General features: G+C 47.2%; 1 protein-coding gene across 2 annotated transcripts in view; it reads left to right on the forward strand.

Moving 5' to 3' along the window:
- Nucleotides 1–25,093, forward strand: part of LOC139539044 (receptor activity-modifying protein 1-like) — a 115,075-nt gene that overhangs the window by 33,930 nt on the left and 56,052 nt on the right. For both annotated transcript variants that reach the window (XM_071341735.1, XM_071341736.1), the window contains exon 2: nt 16,684–16,819. In XM_071341735.1, coding sequence (XP_071197836.1) covers nt 16,684–16,819 — 136 coding nt within the window. The remainder of the gene's footprint in view (nt 1–16,683; nt 16,820–25,093) is intronic.

Below are 25,093 nucleotides of genomic sequence, written 5' to 3' on the forward strand. Positions count from 1 at the left end.
TTCAACACTGGAGACAGTTCTTCCACCAATTATTTGGTCGTTATTTTTCCCCAGAGCACGATTGCTTGTCAAGGAGACAAAATCCCATTTGGTGGTATCTTGATGAATCGGGGGCACATTTTGCTATGCAAAGATCATGAAGGTGAACTGATAGTTCCGTTCTGAGAACAAAAGGTATTGAGGAAGTAATGATCAGATATAATGGTGGTTCCTGCCAGGCCAGGCTTCTATCTGGGTTGTGTTGGTGGGAGTGGTTCTGGCTCTGCTGGGTTTCTAATGAGAAGTAGTTCTCAGAGAATCATTTCTAGTGGTTGTACGTTTAGGGGGATGCTTGTGACTGTGGGAAGTGTCCATATGTACAGTGCCTTGCAAAAGTATTCATCCCCCTTGGCGTTTTTTCTATTTAATTGTGTTATAACCTGTAATTTAAATGGGTTTTTATTTGGATTCCATGTAATGGACACACAAAATAGTCCAAATTTGTGAAGTGAAATGAAAAAAACTATTTGTTTCAAAAAAATTAAAAACTGAAAAGTGGTGCGTACATGTGTATTCACCCTCTTTGCTATGAAGCCCCTAAATAAGATCTGGTGCAACCAATTACCTTCAGAAGTCACATAATTAGTTAAATAAAGTCCACCTGTGTGCAATCTAAGTGTCACATGATCTGTCACAGGATCTCAGTATATATATACACCTGTTCTGAAAGGCCCCAGAGTCTGCAACACCACAAAGCAAGGGGCATCACAAGCAAGCAGCACCATGAAGACCAAGGAGCTCTCCAAACAGGTCAGGGACAAAGTTGTGGAGAAGGGTTGGGTTAGGAAATAATATAGCACCACAACAAACCTGCCAAGAGAGGGATGAAAACTCATGAAAACTCACAGACCAGGCAAGGAGGGCATTAATCAGAGAGGCAACAGAGACCAAAGATAACACTGAAGGAGCTGCAAAGCTCCATAGCGGAGATTGGAGTATCTGTCCATAGGACCACTTTAAGCCATACACTCCACAGATCTGGGCTTTACGGAAGAGTGACCAGAAAAACACCATTGCTTAAAGAAAAAAATAAGCAAACACGTTTGGTGTTCGCCAAAAGGCATGTCAGAGACTCCCCAAACATATGGAAGAAAGTACTCTGGTCAGATGAGACTAGAATTGATATTTTTGGCCATCAAGGAAAACGCTATGTCTGGCACAAACCCAACACCTCTCATCACCCCGAGAACACCATCCCCACAGTGAAGCATGGTGGTGGCAGCATCGTGCTGAAGGAATGATGGATGGCGCTAAATACAGGGAAATTCTTGAGGGAAACCGGTTTCAGTCTTCCAGGGATTTGAGACTGGGACGGAAGTTTACCTTCCAGTAGGACAATGACCCTAAGCACACTGCTAAAGCAACACTCAAGTGGTTTAAGGGGAAACATTTAAATGTCTTGGAATGGCCTAGTCAAAGCCCAGACCTCAATCCAATTGAGAATCTGTGGTATGACTTAAATATTGCTGTACACCAGCGAAACCCATCCAACTTGAAGGAGCTGGAACAGTTTTGCCTTGAAGAATGGGCAAAAAACCCAGTGGCTTTATGTGCCAAGCGAGAGACATACCCCAAGAAACTTGCAGCTGTAATTGCTGCAAAAGGTGGCTCTACAAAGTATTGACTTTGGGGGGTGAATAGTTATACACACTCAAGTTCTCTGTTTTTTTGTCTTATTTCTTGTTTGTTTCACACTAATGTCTTGTGTAAATCAAATGATACAAACCCCCCAAAAATACATTTTAATTCCAGATCTAAGGCAACAAAATAGGAAAAATGCCAAGGGGGGTGAATACTTTTGCAAGCCACTGTAAATATTTGGACACTTTTTCAATATTGATGTATGGGTCTGATTCCAACCCGAGTTATACAAGCGTGAATGGACCTTAACATCCCTTTTTATGCACTTTTCTCTCTATGTGTATTCTGATCGAACGTAAGCATGAGAATAGCATGCTATACACCCGCTATTTGTTTGGGGTGGAGATGGAATAAATTAGGGTGTGGCGGAGGTGGTCTACAGATACACTATATTCTGACCCTTACTTAATTCCACTACATTTACGCGCGAGGAAACCATGAATAAGTTCTAGTGACCCTACCAGTTCCAAGAAGAAAAAGCATTTACTTTATTTTTCCGATAGAAATAACATCATTCTCCATGCACTGTAATGTACAACTTGATAAGAGCTAGGTAAATGTGTAATCCGTTTGGATAAGGGAATTATAAATTACACTTGCTTTAGATATATTTTACCTTATAATCGCTGGAGACAAATGTGAAAACAGTCATATGGCAGCAAACTGAAGCATATCAACATATCACTTTTCCAAGAGTGAAGTTTATGAAATGCTGTGCCAGAATAACAATTGTATGGCCTTTTAAATTGTACGCTACCCCGACTTTAGTTGTTTCCTATTTCTATCATGTTAAATATTAGCCACTATCAGTATCGACAGTCAGTAGGCCTAATAACGACACATATTCAACCGCCAATTTACTGTTAGTTCCCTTCAGTTGGTATAGCCTACATTATCATTCCATATAATTACATTGTTTCGTTTACCTTCATTTGCTTCCTCTGTAAACTCTGTCACTGCCGTGTGGTTGTTGCTGAGTATCATTAGTTGATAATATAACAGTTGATAATATAACAAAAAAACATGTAGGCAAATTAAATTGTTATGGAGCAGAGCACAGACCAAGCCGTAACAGTTTGAACCCGACGCATGGCGCAATACTTGGCTGTGTCATCACACAGTACCATGGTTAGTGCAGGCAATAGAGTATAGCCTACTATTGTACACTATTCTCCCTATCATAATTCTATATACACTAGTCTTCCAACATTATCATGAGTTAAAGAACTGAATATGGCAATGTTCAAAATTAATCAAACCACCCTTTTCTTTCTTTCGTGCGTAAAGGCTCTCAAAATCTGTTTTTAATTTTTCATAAATACTTTCCTAACTCTAAATAATCTACAAGATCAGAGTATTTTTTTTTTAAATCTACCAAATTGGTACTGAAACGGAGACGTATATGCATGTATTTAGATGGCTTTCTTTCATTGGCCCCTAATATTCTCAACCTGTTCTCTCGATAAATTCTATCGAGTCTGACGACAAAATTCTAACTAACAGGTACACCGTATTTAAATGGAAGGCTTAAGTTAAATGTACTGAAAACCCTTTTGAATGAAAACTCCATGAGAAAATCTTTTGGGCAGCAAGTGGTGGGGTTTTCAGCAGTTGAATTACATTTATTCAGTGCGCGCAAGGGAACCACGCCTGCAAAGCCCATTACTCACCTTCAAATAAAATAAAACTTTATTTGTCACATGATAGAATTATGGTGAGATTTGCCAAATGGATGGCGGGGGAGAGCTTTGTATGCATCTCTGCGTGTGGAGTAAAGATGATTTAGAGTTGTTTACCCTCTGGTTGCACATGTGACATAATGGTCAAAATTTGGTAAAACTGATTTAAGTTTCCCTGCATTAAAGTCCCCGGTCACTAGGAGCGCCACTTCTGGATGAGCGTTTTCTTGTTTGCTTATGGCCTTATAGAGTAAGATAAGTCTGAGGTAAGGTAAGTCTCAGTAGTTGGTATTCATAAAGTAAGTCTGAATACCGACTACTGAGAAGCGTAATTTCCTAAATCGGAATCAGGCCCTATATGAATAACACATTCCACACACTGTAAACACATTTAAACTCATCCTAAACATGGTACTTTGTGGTGTAACAGTATATCTCCATCCAAACACCAGTGGATGTTTAAACTGTACATTTAAAGCCTTGTGCGTGTGAGAGAGAGATGTTTGCTACTAGGAAGAGTTTAGGGATCAAATTTTCATTTTGAAGCAAACCAGAGATGCTCTGACTGGCTGTTATGAAGATGTACAAATACAATCTTAGTCAGAAGAGTTTACATGAGACTGTTTGGAAGTAAAGCAGTGCATAATGGGATATAGTGGGGAAGATTTCCAATATTTGTAGATTAATTCTGAGAGAAATAATATAGTGATATTCAGTAGCCAGAGAAAGGTAGTAGCCTGGAGCGATTGACGAATAGCTAACTGTCCAAAAAGCTAAAATACTCGATAGCGTGGGCCAGGTGTTTCTGTATAGGGAGTAGGTCTCATTGAGTGTCTCAATGAGTGAACAGTGTTTTACCTATTTCTTCACAGTATAATGCACTACTGGAAAAGTTATACCGGCAAAGTTTGTCGGCTTTATCAGTGCACTAAACAGAGTCATCCATCTGCACTGGCTGGCCAGTCCAGCTGTCTGCCCTCATTTCACCACAGTCTTAGGGAACTTCTGTTAGCGCTGGCTGAAGAGAGAGACACACACAGACTTAACATGCCTCTCTCCTAGCTCCTCTCCACCATAAGTGCACATGTTTTCTGAGAAACTTACTGCGGGCTAAAATGGCTCCCTGGAGCGCAGCGCATTCAAAGACCCAGGAACATGAAGTCTCAGTCAGATTGAGGACAGTGTTAGAGCAGGAATGTGTCCCGAATGGCACTCTATCCCCTATGTGCCCTCTTCAGAAGTCGTGCACTATGGGCCCTGGTCTGAGGTTGTGCACTATGGGCCCTGGTCAGAAGTCGTGCACTATGGGCCCTGTTCAGAAGTCGTGCACTATGTGCCCTGGTCAGACGTCGTGCACTATGGGCCCTGTTCAGAAGTCGTGCACTATGGGCCCTGTTCAGAAGTTGTGCACTATGGGCCCTGTTCAGAAGTCGTGCACTATGGGCCCTGTTCAGAAGTCGTGCACTATGGGCCCTGGTCAGAAGTCGTGCACTATGGGCCCTGGTCAGAAGTCGTGCATTATGGGCCCTGGTCAGAAGTCGTGCATTATGAGCCCTGGTCAGAAGTCGTGCACTATTGGCCCTGGTCAGAAGTCGTGCACTATGGGCCCTGGTCTGAGGTCGTGCACTATGGGCCCTGGTCTGAAGTTGTGCACTATGGGCCCTGGTCTGAAGTTGTGCACTATGGGCCCTGGTCTGAAGTTGTGCACTATGGGCCCTGGTCAGAAGTTGTGCACTATGGGCCCTGGTCAGAAGTCGTGCACTATGGGCCCTGGTCTGAGGTTGTGCACTATGGGCCCTGGTCAGAAGTCGTGCACTATTGGCCCTGGTCAGAAGTCGTGCACTATTGGCCCTGGTCAGAAGTCGTGCACTATGGGCCCTGGTCAGAAGTCGTGCACTATTGGCCCTGGTCAGAAGTCGTGCACTATTGGCCCTGGTCAGAAGTTGTGCACTATGGGCCCTGTTCAGAAGTCGTGCACTATGGGCCCTGGTCAGAAGTCGTGCACTATGGGCCCTGGTCAGAAGTCGTGCATTATGGGCCCTGGTCAGAAGTCGTGCATTATGGGCCCTGGTCAGAAGTCGTGCACTATTGGCCCTGGTCAGAAGTCGTGCACTATGGGCCCTGGTCTGAGGTTGTGCACTATGGGCCCTGGTCTGAAGTTGTGCACTATGGGCCCTGGTCAGAAGTTGTGCACTATGGGCCCTGGTCAGAAGTTGTGCACTATGGGCCCTGGTCAGAAGTCGTGCACTATGGGCCCTGGTCTGAGGTTGTGCACTATGGGCCCTGGTCAGAAGTCGTGCACTATTGGCCCTGGTCAGAAGTCGTGCACTATTGGCCCTGGTCAGAAGTCGTGCACTATGGGCCCTGGTCAGAAGTCGTGCACTATGGGCCCTGGTCAGAAGTCGTGCACTATGGGCCCTGGTCAGAAGTCGTGTACTATGGGCCCTGGTCAGAAGTCGTGCACTATGGGCCCTGGTCAGAGGTTGTGCACTATTGGCCCTGTTCAGAAGTAGTACATCATATAGGTAGTAGGGTGCCATTTGAGATGAAGCAGGTTCAGGTTCAGGTTACACACCCTAAGTACCTGAGTTTCCATACAACTTAAATGACCAGGTTCCATTCTCCCTGGGCAGCCTGAGGGTGATAGGGAAGAGACTCAGGACCCAGTGACATTCAGTCAGCTGCTGCATAAAGTAGCTTTGGGTAATATTAGCTTGTCTTTATTTTAACACCCTTTACAGACAGACTTTACGGTATGTTGTATTTTTATCACATTCTTGCCGGGATAAGCCTTTTATATCCCCTGTGCACACGCCGGCACGTTTAGGAGTGGGACTAGACGTGGGTCGATGTGGGTGGTCTATTTTAGTAAATACATTGAATATAAACCATTACAAAGAATCCAAATATTATAAGACTAATAAAATGTATTGTCAAAACAATAGAATAGCATATTTTGAGTTGAACGATGTTCCTGGTCTGTGCAGTCTATAGGCTACATGACTGCGCCATACACAGGAAATCAATAGTTACACATCAACACATATGTTTTATAGTAGGCTTCGAATACAAGGAAATATAACAGAATAAAATACAATTCATATTTTTCCCACACAACTCGCGTCACGGCTAGTGTAAACATGTGGAACCACTGTCATATAAAAGAAAATGTGATATTTTAGAACAGAGCCAATGCTTTTTTGATCCACGCTTCATCTCTTTCCTACCCTCACACCACTTTGTTAGGGACCAGGCGTGGGGTCTTACATTGAGAGTATCATGATACTGACAGGAAATAATAGCTATCCTATTGTTAGATATTACTGCACGGTCGGAACTAGAAGCACAAGCATTTCGCTACACTCGCATTAACATCTGCTAACCATGTGTATGTGACCAATACAATTTGATTTGCTCTTCTCATGTTTATATTTCACAACCTCCACAGGCTTTTGAAGTTGCCTGTACTGATCGAGCAAAGTAATAGCCCTACACTTGATTTAGGCTACATTATTGCATGCTAAATGTTTCTGATCAGTGATTTAGGCTACATTATTGCATGCTAAATGTTTCTGATCAGTGATTTAGGCTACATTATTGCATGCTAAATGTTTCTGATCAGTGACTTAGGCTACATTATTGCATGCTAAATGTTTCTGATCAGTGATTTAGGCTACATTATTGCATGCTAAATGTTTCTGATCAGTGATTTAGGCTACATTATTGCATGCTAAATGTTTCTGATCAGTGATTTAGGCTACATTATTGCATGCTAAATGTTTCTGATCAGTGATTTAGGCTACATTATTGCATGCTAAATGTTTCTGATCAGTGATTTAGGCTACATTATTGCATGCTAAATGTTTCTGATCAGTGATTTAGGCTACATTATTGCATGCTAAATGTTTCTGATCAGTGATTTAGGCTACATTATTGCATGCTAAATGTTTATGATCAGTGATTTAGGCTACATTATAGCATGCTAAATGTTTCTGATCAGTGATTTAGGCTACATTATTGAATGCTAAATGTTTCTGATCTTAGATGAGCTATACCACGTCCACTATAGCCCAGCCAGAGAAAAACAAATATACAGACAGAGATTTAGTGAAACAAAATCACATTGATTGGTTAAGATAATTCATAGGGTCGGAAGAAGGCCTAGGCTACTAAGCGACTGTGAGTGAAGAGAAAAATAATCCACTTGTTAAGCTACATAACGTGCTGGCAAAATGTTCTGATCAGAGATAATACATGATCAAACTAGACAAGATAATCGTGAGCAGCACTCACATCAACTTAGCTAACATTTCCACAGCCTAATTGTAGTCTAATCAATATCCAAATGGAGATTCAGTGAAAAGAAAAATCTGACATGGACTTATCAAGTCCCCACACTAGTCTCAAAGAAGTACGAAACGGTTCAGAAACAGTTTACCACAAATAGGCTATTGCTTCAAATGTATTAGAACACTTGGATGACTTTGATGCCTTTCAAAAATGTGATGCCTTCGATTGCATTAGCATATACTTTATTCCAGTATTTTCGTCACTCAGTAATATTTATTCCCACATTAATTAATTCCGGATCCATCCAATTGTGGTTAAGAAAACAATGCGTGTGGTGGGCTACGAGAAAAGATGGGTGAAGTGACATTAAGATCCTTTTTTGGTCAATTGTACACAAAGTCCTGTGCCTTCCGCTTTTAACCCAACCGATGGTTCGCCGCCTCAGCATAACGGTTACATTTCAAACTAAGCCGTAGGCAGAACTTTACCGCAATCATGACTAGGTCGGGTGGCGGAAATTAAAGTAGAGGCTTTGTTGCTGGCAATACCTTTCATATTACAGTGCCCAATTTTGTTAGTTTACAGACTTATTCTAAAATGTATTAAATTGTTTTTTCCCCCTCACCAATCTACACACAAAACCCCATAATGACAAAGCAAAAAAAAATGTTTTTATTTTTATTTGTGCAAATGTATAAAAAATTGAAAAACTGAAATATCACATTTACATAAGTATTCAGACCCTTTACTCAATTGAAATTAGCGTGGGCCACCTTTGGCAGCAATTACAACCTTGAGTCTTCTTGGGTATGACGCTACAAGCTTGGCACATCTGTATTTGCAGATCCTCTCAAGCTCTGTCAGGTTGGATGGGGAGCGTTGCTGCAGAGCTATTTTCAGGTTTCTCCAGAGATGTTCGATCAGGTTCAAATCTGGGCTCTGGCTGGGCCACTCAAGGACATTCAGAGACTTGTCCTGAAGCCACTCCTGCGTTGTCTTGGCTGTGTGCTTAGGGTCGTTGTCCTGTTGGAAGGTGTGCCTTCATCCCAGTCTGAGGTCCTGAGTGCTCTGGAGCAGGTTTTCATCAAGGATCTCTCTGTACTTTGCTCTGTTCATCTTTTCCTCGATCATGACTAGTCTCCCAATCCCTGCCGCTAAAAAACATCCCCACAGCATGATGCTGCCATCGCCATGCTTCACCGTAGGGATGGTGCTATGTTTCCTCCAGATGTGACGCTTGGCATTCAGGTCAAAGAGTTCAATCTTGGTTTCATCAGACCAGAGAATTTTAGTGGTTCCAAACTTCTTCCATTTAAGAATGATGGTGGCCACTGTGTTCTTGGGGACCTTCAATGCTACATAAATGTTTTAGTACCCTTCCCCAGATCTTTGCCTCACCTCAACACAATCCTGTCTTGGAGCTCTACGGACAATTCCTTCAACCTCTTGGCTTGGTTTTTGCTCTGGCATGAACTGTCAACTGTGGGATCTTATATAGACAGGTGTGAGCCTTTCCAAATCATGTGCAATCATTTACCACAGGTGGACTCCAATCAAGTTGTAGAAACATCTCAAGAACGATCAATGGAAACAGGATGCACCTGCCCTCAATTTCGAGTCTCATAGCAAAGGGTCAGAATATTTGCAAAAAATTCTAAAAACCTGTTTTCGCTTTGTCGTTATGGGGTATTGTGATGTCATTATGGGGTATTGTGTGTAGATTGATGAGAACTTGTTTTATTTAATGAATTTTAGAATAAGGCTGTATGTAACGTAACAAAATGTGGAAAAAGTCAAGAGGTCTGAATACTTTCCGAATGCAGTGTATCAAGAAAAGTCTGCAAAAAGTTGGCGGGATGCTAAAGTGTGGCGGGAAAACGTCTTGGTTTGAAAGGTGTGTGAGAGTGACAGACATTCTGGTCGCTTTAAAACCATCTAGACTTGTGATAAATGGTATTTGAATTTCTGAATTCCTCTCAAAAACACTTCACAATTACTAAGAATGAGACAGGAAGGATTTTTAGACCCTGTCTTGGTGACCATGGTTGGGGTAGAGGACCTGTCTTGGTGACCATGGTTGGGGTAGAGGACCTGTCTTGGTGACCATGGTTGGGGTAGAGGACTTGTCCTGGTGACCATGGTTGGGGTAGAAGACCTGTGGTGGTGACCATGGTTGGGGTAGAGGACCTGTCTTGGTGACCATGGTTGGGGTAGAAGACCTGTGGTGGTGACCATGGTTGGGGTAGAGGACCTGTGGTGGTGACCATGGTTGGGGTAGAGGACCTGTCTTGGTGACCATGGTTGAGGTAGAGGACCTGTGGTGGTGACCATGGTTGGGGTAGAGGACCTGTGGTGGTGGCCATGGTTGAGGTAGAGGACCTGTGGTGGTGACCATGGTTGGGGTAGAGGACCTGTGGTGGTGGCCATGGTTGAGGTAGAGGACCTGTGGTGGTGACCATGGTTGGGGTAGAGGACCTGTCTTGGTGACCATGGTTGTGGTAGAAGACCTGTGGTGGTGACCATGGTTGGGGTAGAGGACCTATCTTGGTGACCATGGTTGGGGTAGAAGACCTGTGGTGGTGACCATGGTTGGGGTAGAAGACCTGTCTTGGTGACCATGGTTGGGGTAGAAGACCTGTGGTGGTGACCATGGTTGGGGTAGAAGACCTGTGGTGGTGACCATGGTTGGGGTAGAAGACCTGTCTTGGTGACCATGGTTGGGGTAGAAGACCTGTGGTGGTGACCATGGTTGGGGTAGAAGACCTGTGGTGGTGACCATGGTTGGGGTAGAGGACCTGTCTTGGTGACCATGGTTGGGTTAGAAGACCTGTGGTGGTGACCATGGTTGGGGTAGAGGACCTGTGGTGGTGACCATGGTTGGGGTAGAGGACCTGTGGTGGTGACCATGGTTGGGGTAGAGGACCTGTGGTGGTGACCATGGTTGGGGTAGAGGACCTGTGGTGGTGACCATGGTTGGGGTAGAGGACCTGTGGTGGTGACCATGGTTGGGGTAGAAGACCTGTGGTGGTGACCATGGTTGGGGTAGAGGACCTGTGGTGGTGACCATGGTTGGGGTAGAAGACCTGTGGTGGTGACCATGGTTGGGGTAGAGGACCTGTCTTGGTGACCATGGTTGGGGTAGAAGACCTGTGGTGGTGACCATGGTTGGGGTAGAAGACCTGTGGTGGTGACCATGGTTGGGGTAGAGGACCTGTGGTGGTGACCATGGTTGGGGTAGAGGACCTGTGGTGGTGACCATGGTTGGGGTAGAGGACCTGTCTTGGTGACCATGGTTGGGGTAGAAGACCTGTGGTGGTGACCATGGTTGGGGTAGAGGACCTGTGGTGGTGACCATGGTTGGGGTAGAAGACCTGTGGTGGTGACCATGGTTGGGGTAGAGGACCTGTGGTGGTGACCATGGTTGGGGTAGAGGACCTGTCTTGGTGACCATGGTTGAGGTAGAGGACCTGTGGTGGTGACCATGGTTGGGGTAGAGGACCTGTCTTGGTGACCATGGTTGGGGTAGAGGACCTGTCTTTGTGACCATGGTTGGGGTAGAGGACCTGTCTTGGTGACCATGGTTGGGGTAGAAGACCTGTGGTGGTGACCATGGTTGGGGTAGAGGACTTGTCCTGGTGACCATGGTTGGGGTAGAAGACCTGTGGTGGTGACCATGGTTGGGGTAGAGGACCTGTCTTGGTGACCATGGTTGGGGTAGAAGACCTGTGGTGGTGACCATGGTTGGGGTAGAGGACTTGTCCTGGTGACCATGGTTGGGGTAGAAGACCTGTGGTGGTGACCATGGTTGGGGTAGAGGACCTGTCTTGGTGACCATGGTTGGGGTAGAAGACCTGTCTTGGTGACCATGGTTGGGGTAGAGGACCTGTGGTGGTGACCATGGTTGGGGTAGAGGACCTGTGGTGGTGACCATGGTTGGGGTAGAAGACCTGTGGTGGTGACCATGGTTGGGGTAGAAGACCTGTGGTGGTGACCATGGTTGGGGTAGAAGACCTGTGGTGGTGACAATGGTTGGGGTAGAAGACAGGTACATACAGAAGTTCTACTATCCTCACTCAGAGGAACGATGGTTCATTAGTTAAACTCAAACTCTGCTTTGCCTTGGTCTCCTCCTGAGTGCTCTGACTTTTCTCTTAATGCAGCACTTTCTTTCCAGTAACATACAGTATGTTTCTTGTTTCCAAGCTGCTGAGAGGCAGGCATAATTCACTGGACTATCTAAAGGTTGTGCCTTGCCAACATCCGCTGTCCAAATGTTTGTATTTCAACACTGCATGTCATTTTCCACTTGTGGAACATTCACAGAGGCAACCGTATTGGCCAGAGGGGTAGATTATGAACAGAAAGGTTCGACTGAATGTGTATGTATGAAAGCTTATCTGCCACCAAATTGAAAACAGCACAGGACATTTTTCTTGAAGAGACTGAATAGTAATCAACAATGTGGGCCATGATATGAAGTTTATTCAAACAACTTGTTTTATTCTACTCTAATTGATTATGTATTGGTGAATCAGGTGTTATTTACTTCGTTGTTCCTCTGTTTTATTCTTTCTCTAATCTGTCCTCAAGCCTCTGTCACAAATCTCAGCTTGGATGTTTTATCTGTAAAAATATTTTCCTGTTTACGTTTTTATTTCGTAAGCATGCTTCCTCTCTTCCTTTGCTGAACACCATCACAGATTAAGGGCAAGAACCTTAGCACCATGTGATGTATTAGTTTTGATCAAATCTGGGGTCTCTCTATGCAGTATGCATAATGCAGCCTTTGAATATGCAATACGCTTTGAAGAAATCTAAAGGCCTTGGGCAGAGGAAGGGGATGGAGGAGATTTGATAAATACAACACTCTCAGTATTCACTGCCTTCTGAGTCTTACACTACACTTCAGTTTAAATTAGCTGCAGGCAGGGTGTGTTCTCATGTAAAATAGCATCTTTCTGTTCTTAATAGTCGAGGTGAAGAAGGAAGACCTTTGTCCCTCTATGGCCATGCCTCCAATAGACACAGGTTCTAGGTTTTCTTAGAACACTGTTCATCTTAGAACAGCCATTCAGGGATTTCACACTCAACACAGTACAGTGTAACCTTAAAGGTCCTCTGGTAAAATTGCTGTGAGGTGAGAAGCAACTCTGAACATTTTCTTTAACGAAAGAGAGATCTGATCGATAATGCTGATGGTTGATGATTGCAAACGGGTCATTTTCTCTCTAATATAAGTTGTTGCTATTTCCAGGGTAATTACCAAGTAGGCTTTGATAAATGAAGACAAACATTTGTGAAATCAACACCAATAATGCAGTAAAGTTCAGGTTTAAATACTCATCCCAAGAGATTGTGTATTAAAAAAAGACATTAGGCCCCAGTATAATCAATTTCTATAACCATAGTGAAGCACAGTGTTTTGTTGTCACTGCATCTTTGAATTTGGGAGCACAGTACCAGCAGTGAGGATCACGGTCATAATCTGGTTTTGTCATTGCTGTGTTGTATAATCATCTGGTGGGTTATCAGCAACACTGCACGTAGTCGTCTGATGTCAGGACACTTTTTAGAGGTTGTAAACAAGTCTATTTCTCATTCTTACTATTAATACTGGCATGTCCTCATCCCCTTCTCACTCCGTTTACTTCCAGTTTTATGGGTCATTCACACTCAAAGATACAGGAATACATCAGCTACACGCACCAATACACAAGTCACACACACTCATTCAAGTTCAAGTTCCAATTCAAGTTCAAGTTTGTCATATCCATGATACACATGGCGTACCCAGTCCAATGAAATGCTGACTTGCAGGTTCAGTCTCGATAATGCGACGACAATAAGAAATAATAGATAAAGTAAAGATGAAGGTCAACGGAACAGAATAAACATGTAGCAGAAGTATAAATACAGGGAGGAAGTCAACAATTTACAGTACAATTGTCACGTTCCTGACCTGTTTTCTGTTATTTTTGTATGTGTTAGTCGGTCAGGGCGTGAGTTTGGGTGGGCAGTCTATGTTATGTGTTTCTATGTTGGTTAATGGGTGACCTGATATGGTTCTCAATTAGAGGCAGGTGGTTTACGTTTCCTCTGATTGAGAGCCATATTAAGGTAGGTGGTTTCACATTGTTTGTTGTGGGTGGTTGTCTCCTGTGTCTGTGTATGTTGCGCCACACGGGACTGTTTCGGTTTGTTTGTTCGTTCGTTTGTGTAGTCATTTTTCCTGTTCGTGCGTTCTTCGTTGTATTGTAAGTTCTTACGTCCAGGTCTGTCTACATCGTTTTGTTATTTTGTTTATTATCAAGTATAATTCGTTTTTCGTCTTGTTTAAATAAATATCATGTCATTTCACAACGCTGCGTTTTGGTCAAATCCCTACAGATTTGATCCCTCTTCAGACGAAGAGGAGGAGGAAAATCGTTACAACAATATTAAACATCTGGGGGAAGGGGGGGATTTGGAGAGCAAACTGTTTAAAGTGTTCAGTATTTACAGTAACACATATAAGTTTAGTAGAATAAGTCATGATGTTTGTGTAGCATGCCAGTCAAAAGTTTGGACACACCTACAGTACACGTTCCAGGGTTTCTCTTGTACATTCTCCAGGGTTTCATGAGATAGGTGACTACCTCAAAAAGTTGGTTGAGAGAATGCCAAGAGTGTGCAAAGCTGTCATCAAGGCAAAGGGTGGCTACTTTGAAGAATCTCAAATATAGAATATATATTTTGATTTGTTTAACACTTTTTTGTTTACTACATGATGTTATTTCATAGTTTTGATGTCTTCACTGTTATTCTACAATGTAGAAAATAGTAAAAAATTAAGAAAAACACATGAATGAGTAGGTGTGTCCAAGCGTTTGACTGGTACTGAATGTGTGTGCGTAGCATGAATGTATGTGTGTGTGGAAGACATTGACAAACCATTTAATCAAAAACCTCTCTCTTTCTCATCATCTGTTGTTGATTGTTTCCCTCTTTGGGGCCAGTCGTGAGGGCCAGTCGTGAGGGCAGGTCTAGAGGGCCGGTCCTGAGGGCCAGTCGTGAGGGCAGGTCTAGAGGGCCGGTCCTGAGGGCCAGTCGTGAGGGCAGGTCTAGAGGGCCGGTCCTGAGGGCCAGTCGTGAGGGCCGGTCGTGAGGGCCGGTCCTGAGGGCCAGTCGTGAGGGCCAGTCGTGAGGTCAGGTTTAGAGGGCCGGTCATGAGCCCGTGTCTGTTCTTCAGGCCTACTCTCCTGTCAGTCTGTATGTGGTACATACTTGATGTTGACTAGCAATGAGCTTCAATTACCCATCATGGTATCTGAGGGCCAGAAAGTTCAGACGAGAGGTTGATTACCCATGGTGATCTGTCAATCTTTCCTCATGACACTTAGAGTAGCTGCCAGAATACAATTGATGGAGAGATGTAGCTAGAGACAGGTAGGAAGGGAGAGATAGAGAGAGGGGAGAGAAAGAACAAAAATATGTGATAAGAGCATTGGCTGGTGAGTCACACTGTCGCCATTTGAAAAGGTGTTGCTTACTAAACCCAGTCTGTCAGCGTTAATTAGAGAAGTCTTCATTGTTCTCTCTCTCCACTCTTTCTCTCTCTCTTTTCTTTCTTTCTCCTGTACACACTGTGCTATGCCAGCTTCGCACTCTGCTGTCAGTACCCCCAGCTTGTGTCAATGCATTTCAGCATTAGCCGCATCAATTTAAAGTAACAAGTTTGTCTTCATTGATAAAAGGCTGAAAATGCCACCCCCCCCCAGACTAGAGACTGGGTCGCCAGAACTGAGACAGCTTACACACAGAGGACAATAGAACATCATGGAGAACAAGTCATGAAAGAGCTTGGTGTCTTTCTGTGGAAGTGTGGTGGGAATGATTAATTTCTACTACAGAAAATATATCTGAAGTGGGAGATTTTTAAGCATTCTCTGTTGACAATAACAGGGTTCTCTTAAAGTATTCTAAACAAATGAGCCAGCTAACAGTATGTCATGGAGTTGGCTGCTTGAGAGACCAAATGAATATTTTTAGCCAGCATCCATCATTTTGCCCTATGTTTCTACAAGGGCTGTGAGGATACCAGTATTGCAATATTTTTTCCATGGCAAAAATGAAAACACAAAGCAGACCAAACTCTTTGATCCTTTAAAAACCTGCTGTATGTAGAATATTGTGCTCTAGCACAACATAATGATGTTTGTTTCCAACATTAGGGCTGTTTTCATTAAGAAGTTTGCTTGCCACGGTACTAACTAATATCGCAATACTGGTATCGTCCCAGCCCTACCCACTGGGCACAGTAGGTAGGGCACAATTCAATGTCTATTCCACGTTGGTTCAGTGTAATTTCATTGAAATGAAGTGGAAACAATGTTAGTTCAACCAGTGTGTAGTTTCTACTCCCCCCAGAGGTTCAGTTTGGGCCAGAGGTTCAGTTTGGGCCAGAGGTTCAGTTTGGGCCAGAGGTTCAGTTTGGGCTGGCCCTGAACTGGCCAATTTGTTAAATTCCTCCCCTACTGTTTAGATATCTCTATGAACCTCTAATACAGTGTTATTTTCCCTGCTCTGAGCCCTGGGGCAGTAATGCACTATGATGCTATGCTGCTTGGAGTTGAGAGTGTATTTGTGCCCTTCTAACAGTTTAAAGCAATTTCCCAATCCAGCCAGCCTTGTCAAACAGTGAGAAACGACCACCACCTGCTGTAGGGTGTAAACAGCACTTAGAAAACCTTTCAAAGCCACCGCTCTGCAGCTTTCCACAGGAACTCCAGCATTACGTTTTAAACTGCCAGCACCTTGTCAGGAGAGATCCAACAGTGCTCTGTTGGATCTCAGAGATATAATGTTAATGGTTGTCCTCTGTTTAATAGAGAACATATACAGATGTAGGATCCTAATTTGATCACCCTGTTGCAGGATAACTTTCCTGCCATGCAGGAACATTTAAATGTGTGTATTTGAAGTTTAAAAAGGCATCTAAAAAGGCAAGTTTACTGCTATTCTAACCCTGTTCTCTCTCTCTCTCTCTCCTACCCAGTATGCCAGTCTGTGTCGGTGATGGCGTGCAGCGGGACCTATGAGTACGTCATCGAGGAGTTCTGTCTGGGGAAATTCAGACTGGACATGAAGGAACTGGACCAGCATCGCTGGTGCAGCTGGGAGGACACAGTGGAGTGAGCATTCTATGTAGCATCTATGTAGTATCATTGTAGTATTCTATGTAGCATCTATGTAGTATCATTGTATTATTCTATGTAGCACCTTTGTAGCAGCTATTTAAAGTATTATCATATACTATGTAGTATTCTTAGTAGCATCTGGGAGGATTCTGTAGTACCTATGCAGTATTCTATGTAGCACCTATTTACTTGTCTATGTAGCACCTATGTAGCATCTATGTAGTATTCTGATATTCTATGTAGCATCTATGTAGTATCCTGATATTCTATGTAGTATTCTGATATTCTATGTAGCACCTATGTAGCATCTATGTAGTATTCTGATATTCTATGTAGCACCTATGTAGTATCCTGATATTCTATGTAGTATCCTGATATTCTATGTAGTATTCTGATATTCTATGTAGCACATATGTAGCATCTATGTAGTATCCTGATATTCTATGTAGTATTCTGATATTCTATGTAGCATCTATGTAGTATCCTGATATTCTATGTAGCACCTATGTAGCATCTATGTAATATTCTGATATTCTATGTAGCACCTATGTAGCATCTATGTAGTATCCTGATATTCTATGTAGCACCTATGTAGCATCTATGTAGTATTCTGATATTCTATGTAGCACCTATGTAGCATCTATGTAGTATTTTGATATTCTATGTAGCACCCCATCCATGTCATTAACAGTACAGTCACTCCTCTAGTGATAGGACGGTAATAGGGATATGTAAAGTTTATTTAATCAGTGTGTGCACAAACCTTTGGTCTGGTAATACTTGCAATTTCAAAATGCCAGCGATAGGTTTTCACCTTTTTAACTCTTGCTCTCTTTTTACTTCCTATTTGCACATTATTATCAAACTCTTGGAGGGTGACCAAAATGATTCAGAGTTTAACAGCACCAGCTGTCACCAGTCCCACATCAAACCTACAATATTGAGCCAATATCACGGGAGTTCACTCAGCAGCAGCAGCAGCCGCAGCCATCTCTGCAGACAGTTTAAACCACGGCAACATCCATATTTTAGTCATAAATGTCAAGTTCAGGGAAGGTCGGCTCCTTCTCTCGGTTCAGATGGTTGAACGTTTTGGGGTGGATCTGATTGGCTTAAGGCGGGCTATTAACTACAGCAGCAGCATCTTGATTGGAGACTGGGGCTGTCTCCCAAATGGCATTCTATTGCATATTTAGTACACTACTTTCAACCAAAACCCTATGGGTCCTGGTCAAAAGTAGTGCACTATATATGGAATAGGGTGCCATATGGGAAACATCCTTGGAGAGTGGAGCAGAGGGCAGAGACTCGTGCAGTTGTTCTCCGTAAAGGATAAGCTATTCCTGAGATGACCCAGCAAACACAGCACAGAATGATTTGAATGAATTCCCACCTGTTTTAATGAGATTAAACAGGGAGGATCTGGGGCTGCTGTTCGGAATGCCTCATATAGTATGTGACTGCAACAGCAGCTGCAATTCATTGCCTCATGATGGGACTCTTCCATTAGAAACATATACTGAACTGTAGTACCCAACTATTGTCATCAGTCCACTAAAGCATACTATGCTGCTATACACTACTCGAGAACCACATATGCTAGTATACACCACTACGGTGGTCATCAGTCTAGTCTCTTTTCTCCATGAACCAGGGATGCTGGGTAGACACGGTGGATGTTGCCTGCCTGCTGCCTGTCTGCCACAATGGCTGGGGTTTTGTTTTTCCTCTGTGGTGGTAATGTTAGTCTGGATGTGTCAAGCGGAGGCTTGTGGAGGGTGACACTGACATCCCAGCTGTCAGAGCAGGGGCCTTCCCCTGTCATGGACAGAAGAGTCCCCTGTCCCCCTCCACCTTGCCACAGGGAGGGACAGTCTGTCTAGCTACATCAACATGAATTTTACTCTCCCTGTCTTCCTCGACACTTCTCTTCTTCTCTCCCTCGACCCGTCTCTCCTCTCTCTCTACCCATCTCTCCTCTCTCTCTACCCGTCTCTCCTTCTCTCCCTCGACCAGTCTCTCCTTCTCTCCCTCAACCCGTCTCTCCTCTCCTTCTACCCATCTCTCCCTCTACCCATCTCTCCTTCTCTCTCTCTACCCGTCTCTTCTTCTCTCTCTCTACCCGTCTCTCCTTCTCTCCCTCGACCCGTCTCTCCTTCTCTCCCTCGACCAGTCTCTCCTTCTCTCTCTCTACCCGTCTCTCCTTCACTCCCTCGACCAGTCTCTCCTTCTCTCCCTCGACCAGTCTCTCCTTCTCTCCCTCTACCCATCTCTCCTTCTCTCCCTCGACCCGTCTCTTCATCTCTCTCTCTACCCATCTCTCCTTCTCTCACTCTACCCGTCTCTCCTTCTCTCCCTCGACCCGTCTCTCCTCTCCCTCGACCCGTCTCTCCTCTCCCTCGACCCGTCTCTCCTTCTCTCCCTCGACCCATCTCTCCTTCTCTCCCTCGACCCATCTCTCCTTCTCTCCCTCGACCCCTCTCTCCTTCTCTCCCTCGACCAGTCTCTCCTTCTCTCCCTCGACCCATCTCTCCTTCTCTCCCTCGACCCATCTCTCCTTCTCTCCCTCGACCAGTCTCTCCTTCTCTCCCTCGACCAGTCTCTCCTTCTCTCCCTCAACCCGTCTCTCCTCTCCTTCTACCCATCTCTCCCTCTACCCATCTCTCCTTCTCTCTCTCTACCCATCTCTCCTTCTCTCCCTCGACCCATCTCTCCTTCTCTCCCTCGACCCATCTCTCCTTCTCTCCCTCGACCCCTCTCTCCTTCTCTCCCTCGACCAGTCTCTCCTTCTCTCCCTCGACCCATCTCTCCTTCTCTCCCTCGACCCATCTCTCCTTCTCTCCCTCGACCAGTCTCTCCTTCTCTCCCTCGACCAGTCTCTCCTTCTCTCCCTCGACCCATCTCTCCTTCTCTCCCTCGACCCATCTCTCCTTCTCTCCCTCGACCCATCTCTCCTTCTCTCCCTCGACCAGTCTCTCCTTCTCTCCCTCGACCAGTCTCTCCTTCTCTCCATCGACCAGTCTCTCCTTCTCTCCCTCGACCCATCTCTCCTTCTCTCCCTCGACCCATCTCTCCTTCTCTCACTCTACCCGTCTCTCCTTCTCTCCCTCGACCAGTCTCTCCTTCTCTCCCTCGACCAGTCTCTCCTTCTCTCCCTCGACCCGTCTCTCCTTCTCTCCCTCGACCCGTCTCTCCTTCTCTCCCTCGACCAGTCTCTCCTCTCTCTCTACCCGTCTCTCCTTCTCTCCCTCGACCCATCTCTCCTCTCTCTCTACCAATCTCTCCTTCTCTCCCTCGACCCATCTCTCCTTCTCTCCCTCGACCCATCTCTCCTTCTCTCCCTCGACCCATCTCTCCTTCTCTCCCTCGACCCATCTCTCCTTCTCTCCCTCGACCCGTCTCTCCTCTCTCTCTACCCATCTCTCCTTCTCTCTCTCGACCCGTCTCTCCTTCTCTCCCTCGACCCGTCTCTCCTTCTCTCCCTCGACCCGTCTCTCCTTCTCTTCCTCGACCAGTTTCTCCTCTCTCTCGACCCGTCTCTCCTTCTCTCCCTCGACCCGTCTCTCCTCTCTCTCTACCAATCTCTCCTTCTCTCTCTCGACCCGTCTCTCCTTCTCTCCTTCGACCCATCTCTCCTTCTCTCCCTCGACCCATCTCTCCTTCTCTCCCTCGACCCATCTCTCCTTCTCTCCCTCGACCAGTCTCTCCTTCTCTCCCTCGACCCATCTCTCCTTCTCTCCCTCGACCCATCTCTCCTTCTCTCCCTCGACCAGTCTCTCCTTCTCTCCCTCGACCAGTCTCTCCTTCTCTCCCTCGACCCGTCTCTCCTTCTCTCCCTCGACCCATCTCTCCTTCTCTCCCTCGACCCATCTCTTCTTCTCTCCCTCGACCAGTCTCTCCTTCTCTCCCTCGACCAGTCTCTCCTTCTCTCCCTCGACCCGTCTCTCCTTCTCTCCCTCGACCAGTCTCTCCTTCTCTCTCTACCCGTCTCTCCTTCTCTCCCTCGACCCGTCTCTCCTCTCTCTCTACCAATCTCTCCTTCTCTCTCTCGACCCGTCTCTCCTTCTCTCCCTCGACCCATCTCTCCTTCTCTCCCTCGACCCATCTCTCCTTCTCTCCCTCGACCCGTCTCTCCTCTCTCTCTACCCATCTCTCCTTCTCTCTCTCGACCCGTCTCTCCTTCTCTCCCTCGACCCGTCTCTCCTTCTCTCCCTCGACCCGTCTCTCCTTCTCTCCCTCGACCAGTCTCTCTTCTCTCTCTACCCGTCTCTCCTTCTCTCCCTCGACCCGTCTCTCCTCTCTCTCTACCAATCTCTCCTTCTCTCTCTCGACCCGTCTCTCCTTCTCTCCCTCGACCCATCTCTCCTTCTCTCCCTCGACCATCTCTCCTTCTCTCCCTCGACCCGTCTCTCCTCTCTCTCTACCCATCTCTCCTTCTCTCTCTCGACCCGTCTCTCCTTCTCTCCCTCGACCCGTCTCTCCTTCTCTCCCTCGACCCGTCTCTCCTTCTCTCCCTCGACCCGTATCTCCTTCTCTCCCTCGACCAGTCTCTCCTTCTCTCCCTCGACCCGTCTCTCCTCTCTCTCTACCCATCTCTCCTTCTCTCCCTCGACCCGTCTCTCCTCTCTCTCTACCCGTCTCTCCTTCTCTCCCTCGACCAGTCTCTCCTCTCTCTCTACCCGTCTCTCCTTCTCTCCCTCGACCAGTCTCTCCTCTCTCTCTACCCGTCTCTCCTTCTCTCCCTCAACCAGTCTCTCCTTCTCTCCCTCGACCCATCTCTCCTTCTCTCCCTCGACCCGTCTCTCCTTCTCTCCCTCGACCCATCTCTCCTTCTCTCCCTCGACCCGTCTCTCCTTCTCTCCCTCGACCCATCTCTCCTTCTCTCCCTCGACCCATCTCTCCTTCTCTCCCTCGACCCGTCTCTCCTCTCTCTCTACCCATCTCTCCTTCTCTCTCTCGACCCGTCTCTCCTTCTCTCCCTCGACCCGTCTCTCCTTCTCTCCCTCGACCCGTCTCTCCTTCTCTCCCTCGACCAGTCTCTCCTCTCTCTCGACCCGTCTCTCCTTCTCTCCCTCGACCCGTCTCTCCTCTCTCTCTACCAATCTCTCCTTCTCTCTCTCGACCCGTCTCTCCTTCTCTCCTTCGACCCATCTCTCCTTCTCTCCCTCGACCCATCTCTCCTTCTCTCCCTCGACCCATCTCTCCTTCTCTCCCTCGACCAGTCTCTCCTTCTCTCCCTCGACCCATCTCTCCTTCTCTCCCTCGACCCATCTCTCCTTCTCTCCCTCGACCAGTCTCTCCTTCTCTCCCTCGACCAGTCTCTCCTTCTCTCCCTCGACCCGTCTCTCCTTCTCTCCCTCGACCCATCTCTCCTTCTCTCCCTCGACCCATCTCTTCTTCTCTCCCTCGACCAGTCTCTCCTTCTCTCCCTCGACCAGTCTCTCCTTCTCTCCCTCGACCCGTCTCTCCTTCTCTCCCTCGACCAGTCTCTCCTTCTCTCTCTACCCGTCTCTCCTTCTCTCCCTCGACCCGTCTCTCCTTCTCTCTCTACCCGTCTCTCCTTCTCTCCCTCGACCCGTCTCTCCTCTCTCTCTACCAATCTCTCCTTCTCTCTCTCGACCCGTCTCTCCTTCTCTCCCTCGACCCGTCTCTCCTTCTCTCCCTCGACCCATCTCTCCTTCTCTCCCTCGACCCGTCTCTCCTCTCTCTCTACCCATCTCTCCTTCTCTCTCTCGACCCGTCTCTCCTTCTCTCCCTCGACCCGTCTCTCCTTCTCTCCCTCGACCCGTCTCTCCTTCTCTCCCTCGACCAGTCTCTCTTCTCTCTCTACCCGTCTCTCCTTCTCTCCCTCGACCCGTCTCTCCTCTCTCTCTACCAATCTCTCCTTCTCTCTCTCGACCCGTCTCTCCTTCTCTCCCTCGACCCATCTCTCCTTCTCTCCCTCGACCATCTCTCCTTCTCTCCCTCGACCCGTCTCTCCTCTCTCTCTACCCATCTCTCCTTCTCTCTCTCGACCCGTCTCTCCTTCTCTCCCTCGACCCGTCTCTCCTTCTCTCCCTCGACCCGTCTCTCCTTCTCTCCCTCGACCCGTATCTCCTTCTCTCCCTCGACCAGTCTCTCCTTCTCTCCCTCGACCCGTCTCTCCTCTCTCTCTACCCATCTCTCCTTCTCTCCCTCGACCCGTCTCTCCTCTCTCTCTACCCGTCTCTCCTTCTCTCCCTCGACCAGTCTCTCCTCTCTCTCTACCCGTCTCTCCTTCTCTCCCTCGACCAGTCTCTCCTCTCTCTCTACCCGTCTCTCCTTCTCTCCCTCAACCAGTCTCTCCTTCTCTCCCTCGACCCATCTCTCCTTCTCTCCCTCGACCCGTCTCTCCTTCTCTCCCTCGACCCATCTCTCCTTCTCTCCCTCGACCGGTCTCTCCTTCTCTCCCTCGACCCATCTCTCCTTCTCTCCCTCGACCCGTCTCTCCTCTCTCTCTACCCGTCTCTCCTTCTCTCCCTCGACCCGTCTCTCCTCTCTCTCTACCAATCTCTCCTTCTCTCTCTCGACCCGTCTCTCCTTCTCTCCCTCGACCCATCTCTCCTTCTCTCCCTCGACCCATCTCTCCTTCTCTCCCTCGACCCGTCTCTCCTCTCTCTCTACCCATCTCTCCTTCTCTCTCTCGACCCGTCTCTCCTTCTCTCCCTCGACCCGTCTCTCCTTCTCTCCCTCGACCCGTCTCTCCTTCTCTCCCTCGACCAGTCTCTCCTCTCTCTCTACCCGTCTCTCCTTCTCTCCCTCGACCCGTCTCTCCTCTCTCTCTCCCAATCTCTCCTTCTCTCTCTCGACCCATCTCTCCTTCTCTCCCTCGACCCATCTCTCCTTCTCTCCCTCGACCATCTCTCCTTCTCTCCCTCGACCCGTCTCTCCTCTCTCTCTACCCATCTCTCCTTCTCTCTCTCGACCCATCTCTCCTTCTCTCCCTCGACCCATCTCTCCTTCTCTCCCTCGACCCATCTCTCCTTCTCTCCCTCGACCCCTCTCTCCTTCTCTCCCTCGACCAGTCTCTCCTTCTCTCCCTCGACCCATCTCTCCTTCTCTCCCTCGACCCATCTCTCCTTCTCTCCCTCGACCAGTCTCTCCTTCTCTCCCTCGACCAGTCTCTCCTTCTCTCCCTCGACCCATCTCTCCTTCTCTCCCTCGACCCATCTCTCCTTCTCTCCCTCGACCCGTCTCTCCTTCTCTCCCTCGACCAGTCTCTCCTTCTCTCCCTCGACCAGTCTCTCCTTCTCTCCCTCGACCAGTCTCTCCTTCTCTCCATCGACCAGTCTCTCCTTCTCTCCCTCGACCCATCTCTCCTTCTCTCCCTCGACCCATCTCTCCTTCTCTCCCTCGACCCATCTCTCCTTCTCTCCCTCGACCCGTCTCTCCTTCTCTCACTCTACCCGTCTCTCCTTCTCTCCCTCGACCAGTCTCTCCTTCTCTCCCTCGACCAGTCTCTCCTTCTCTCCCTCGACCTGTCTCTCCTTCTCTCCCTCGACCCGTCTCTCCTTCTCTCCCTCGACCAGTCTCTCCTCTCTCTCTACCCGTCTCTCCTTCTCTCCCTCGACCCGTCTCTCCTCTCTCTCTACCAATCTCTCCTTCTCTCTCTCGACCCGTCTCTCCTTCTCTCCCTCGACCCATCTCTCCTTCTCTCCCTCGACCCATCTCTCCTTCTCTCCCTCGACCCGTCTCTCCTCTCTCTCTACCCATCTCTCCTTCTCTCTCTCGACCCGTCTCTCCTTCTCTCCCTCGACCCGTCTCTCCTTCTCTCCCTCGACCCGTCTCTCCTTCTCTCCCTCGACCAGTCTCTCCTCTCTCTCGACCCGTCTCTCCTTCTCTCCCTCGACCCGTCTCTCCTCTCTCTCTACCAATCTCTCCTTCTCTCTCTCGACCCGTCTCTCCTTCTCTCCTTCGACCCATCTCTCCTTCTCTCCCTCGACCCATCTCTCCTTCTCTCCCTCGACCCATCTCTCCTTCTCTCCCTCGACCAGTCTCTCCTTCTCTCCCTCGACCCATCTCTCCTTCTCTCCCTCGACCCATCTCTCCTTCTCTCCCTCGACCAGTCTCTCCTTCTCTCCCTCGACCAGTCTCTCCTTCTCTCCCTCGACCCGTCTCTCCTTCTCTCCCTCGACCCATCTCTCCTTCTCTCCCTCGACCCATCTCTTCTTCTCTCCCTCGACCAGTCTCTCCTTCTCTCCATCGACCAGTCTCTCCTTCTCTCCCTCGACCCATCTCTCCTTCTCTCCC

Source organism: Salvelinus alpinus, chromosome 14, assembly GCF_045679555.1.
Source record: "Salvelinus alpinus chromosome 14, SLU_Salpinus.1, whole genome shotgun sequence".
In the NCBI taxonomy this organism is placed as follows: domain Eukaryota; kingdom Metazoa; phylum Chordata; class Actinopteri; order Salmoniformes; family Salmonidae; genus Salvelinus; species Salvelinus alpinus.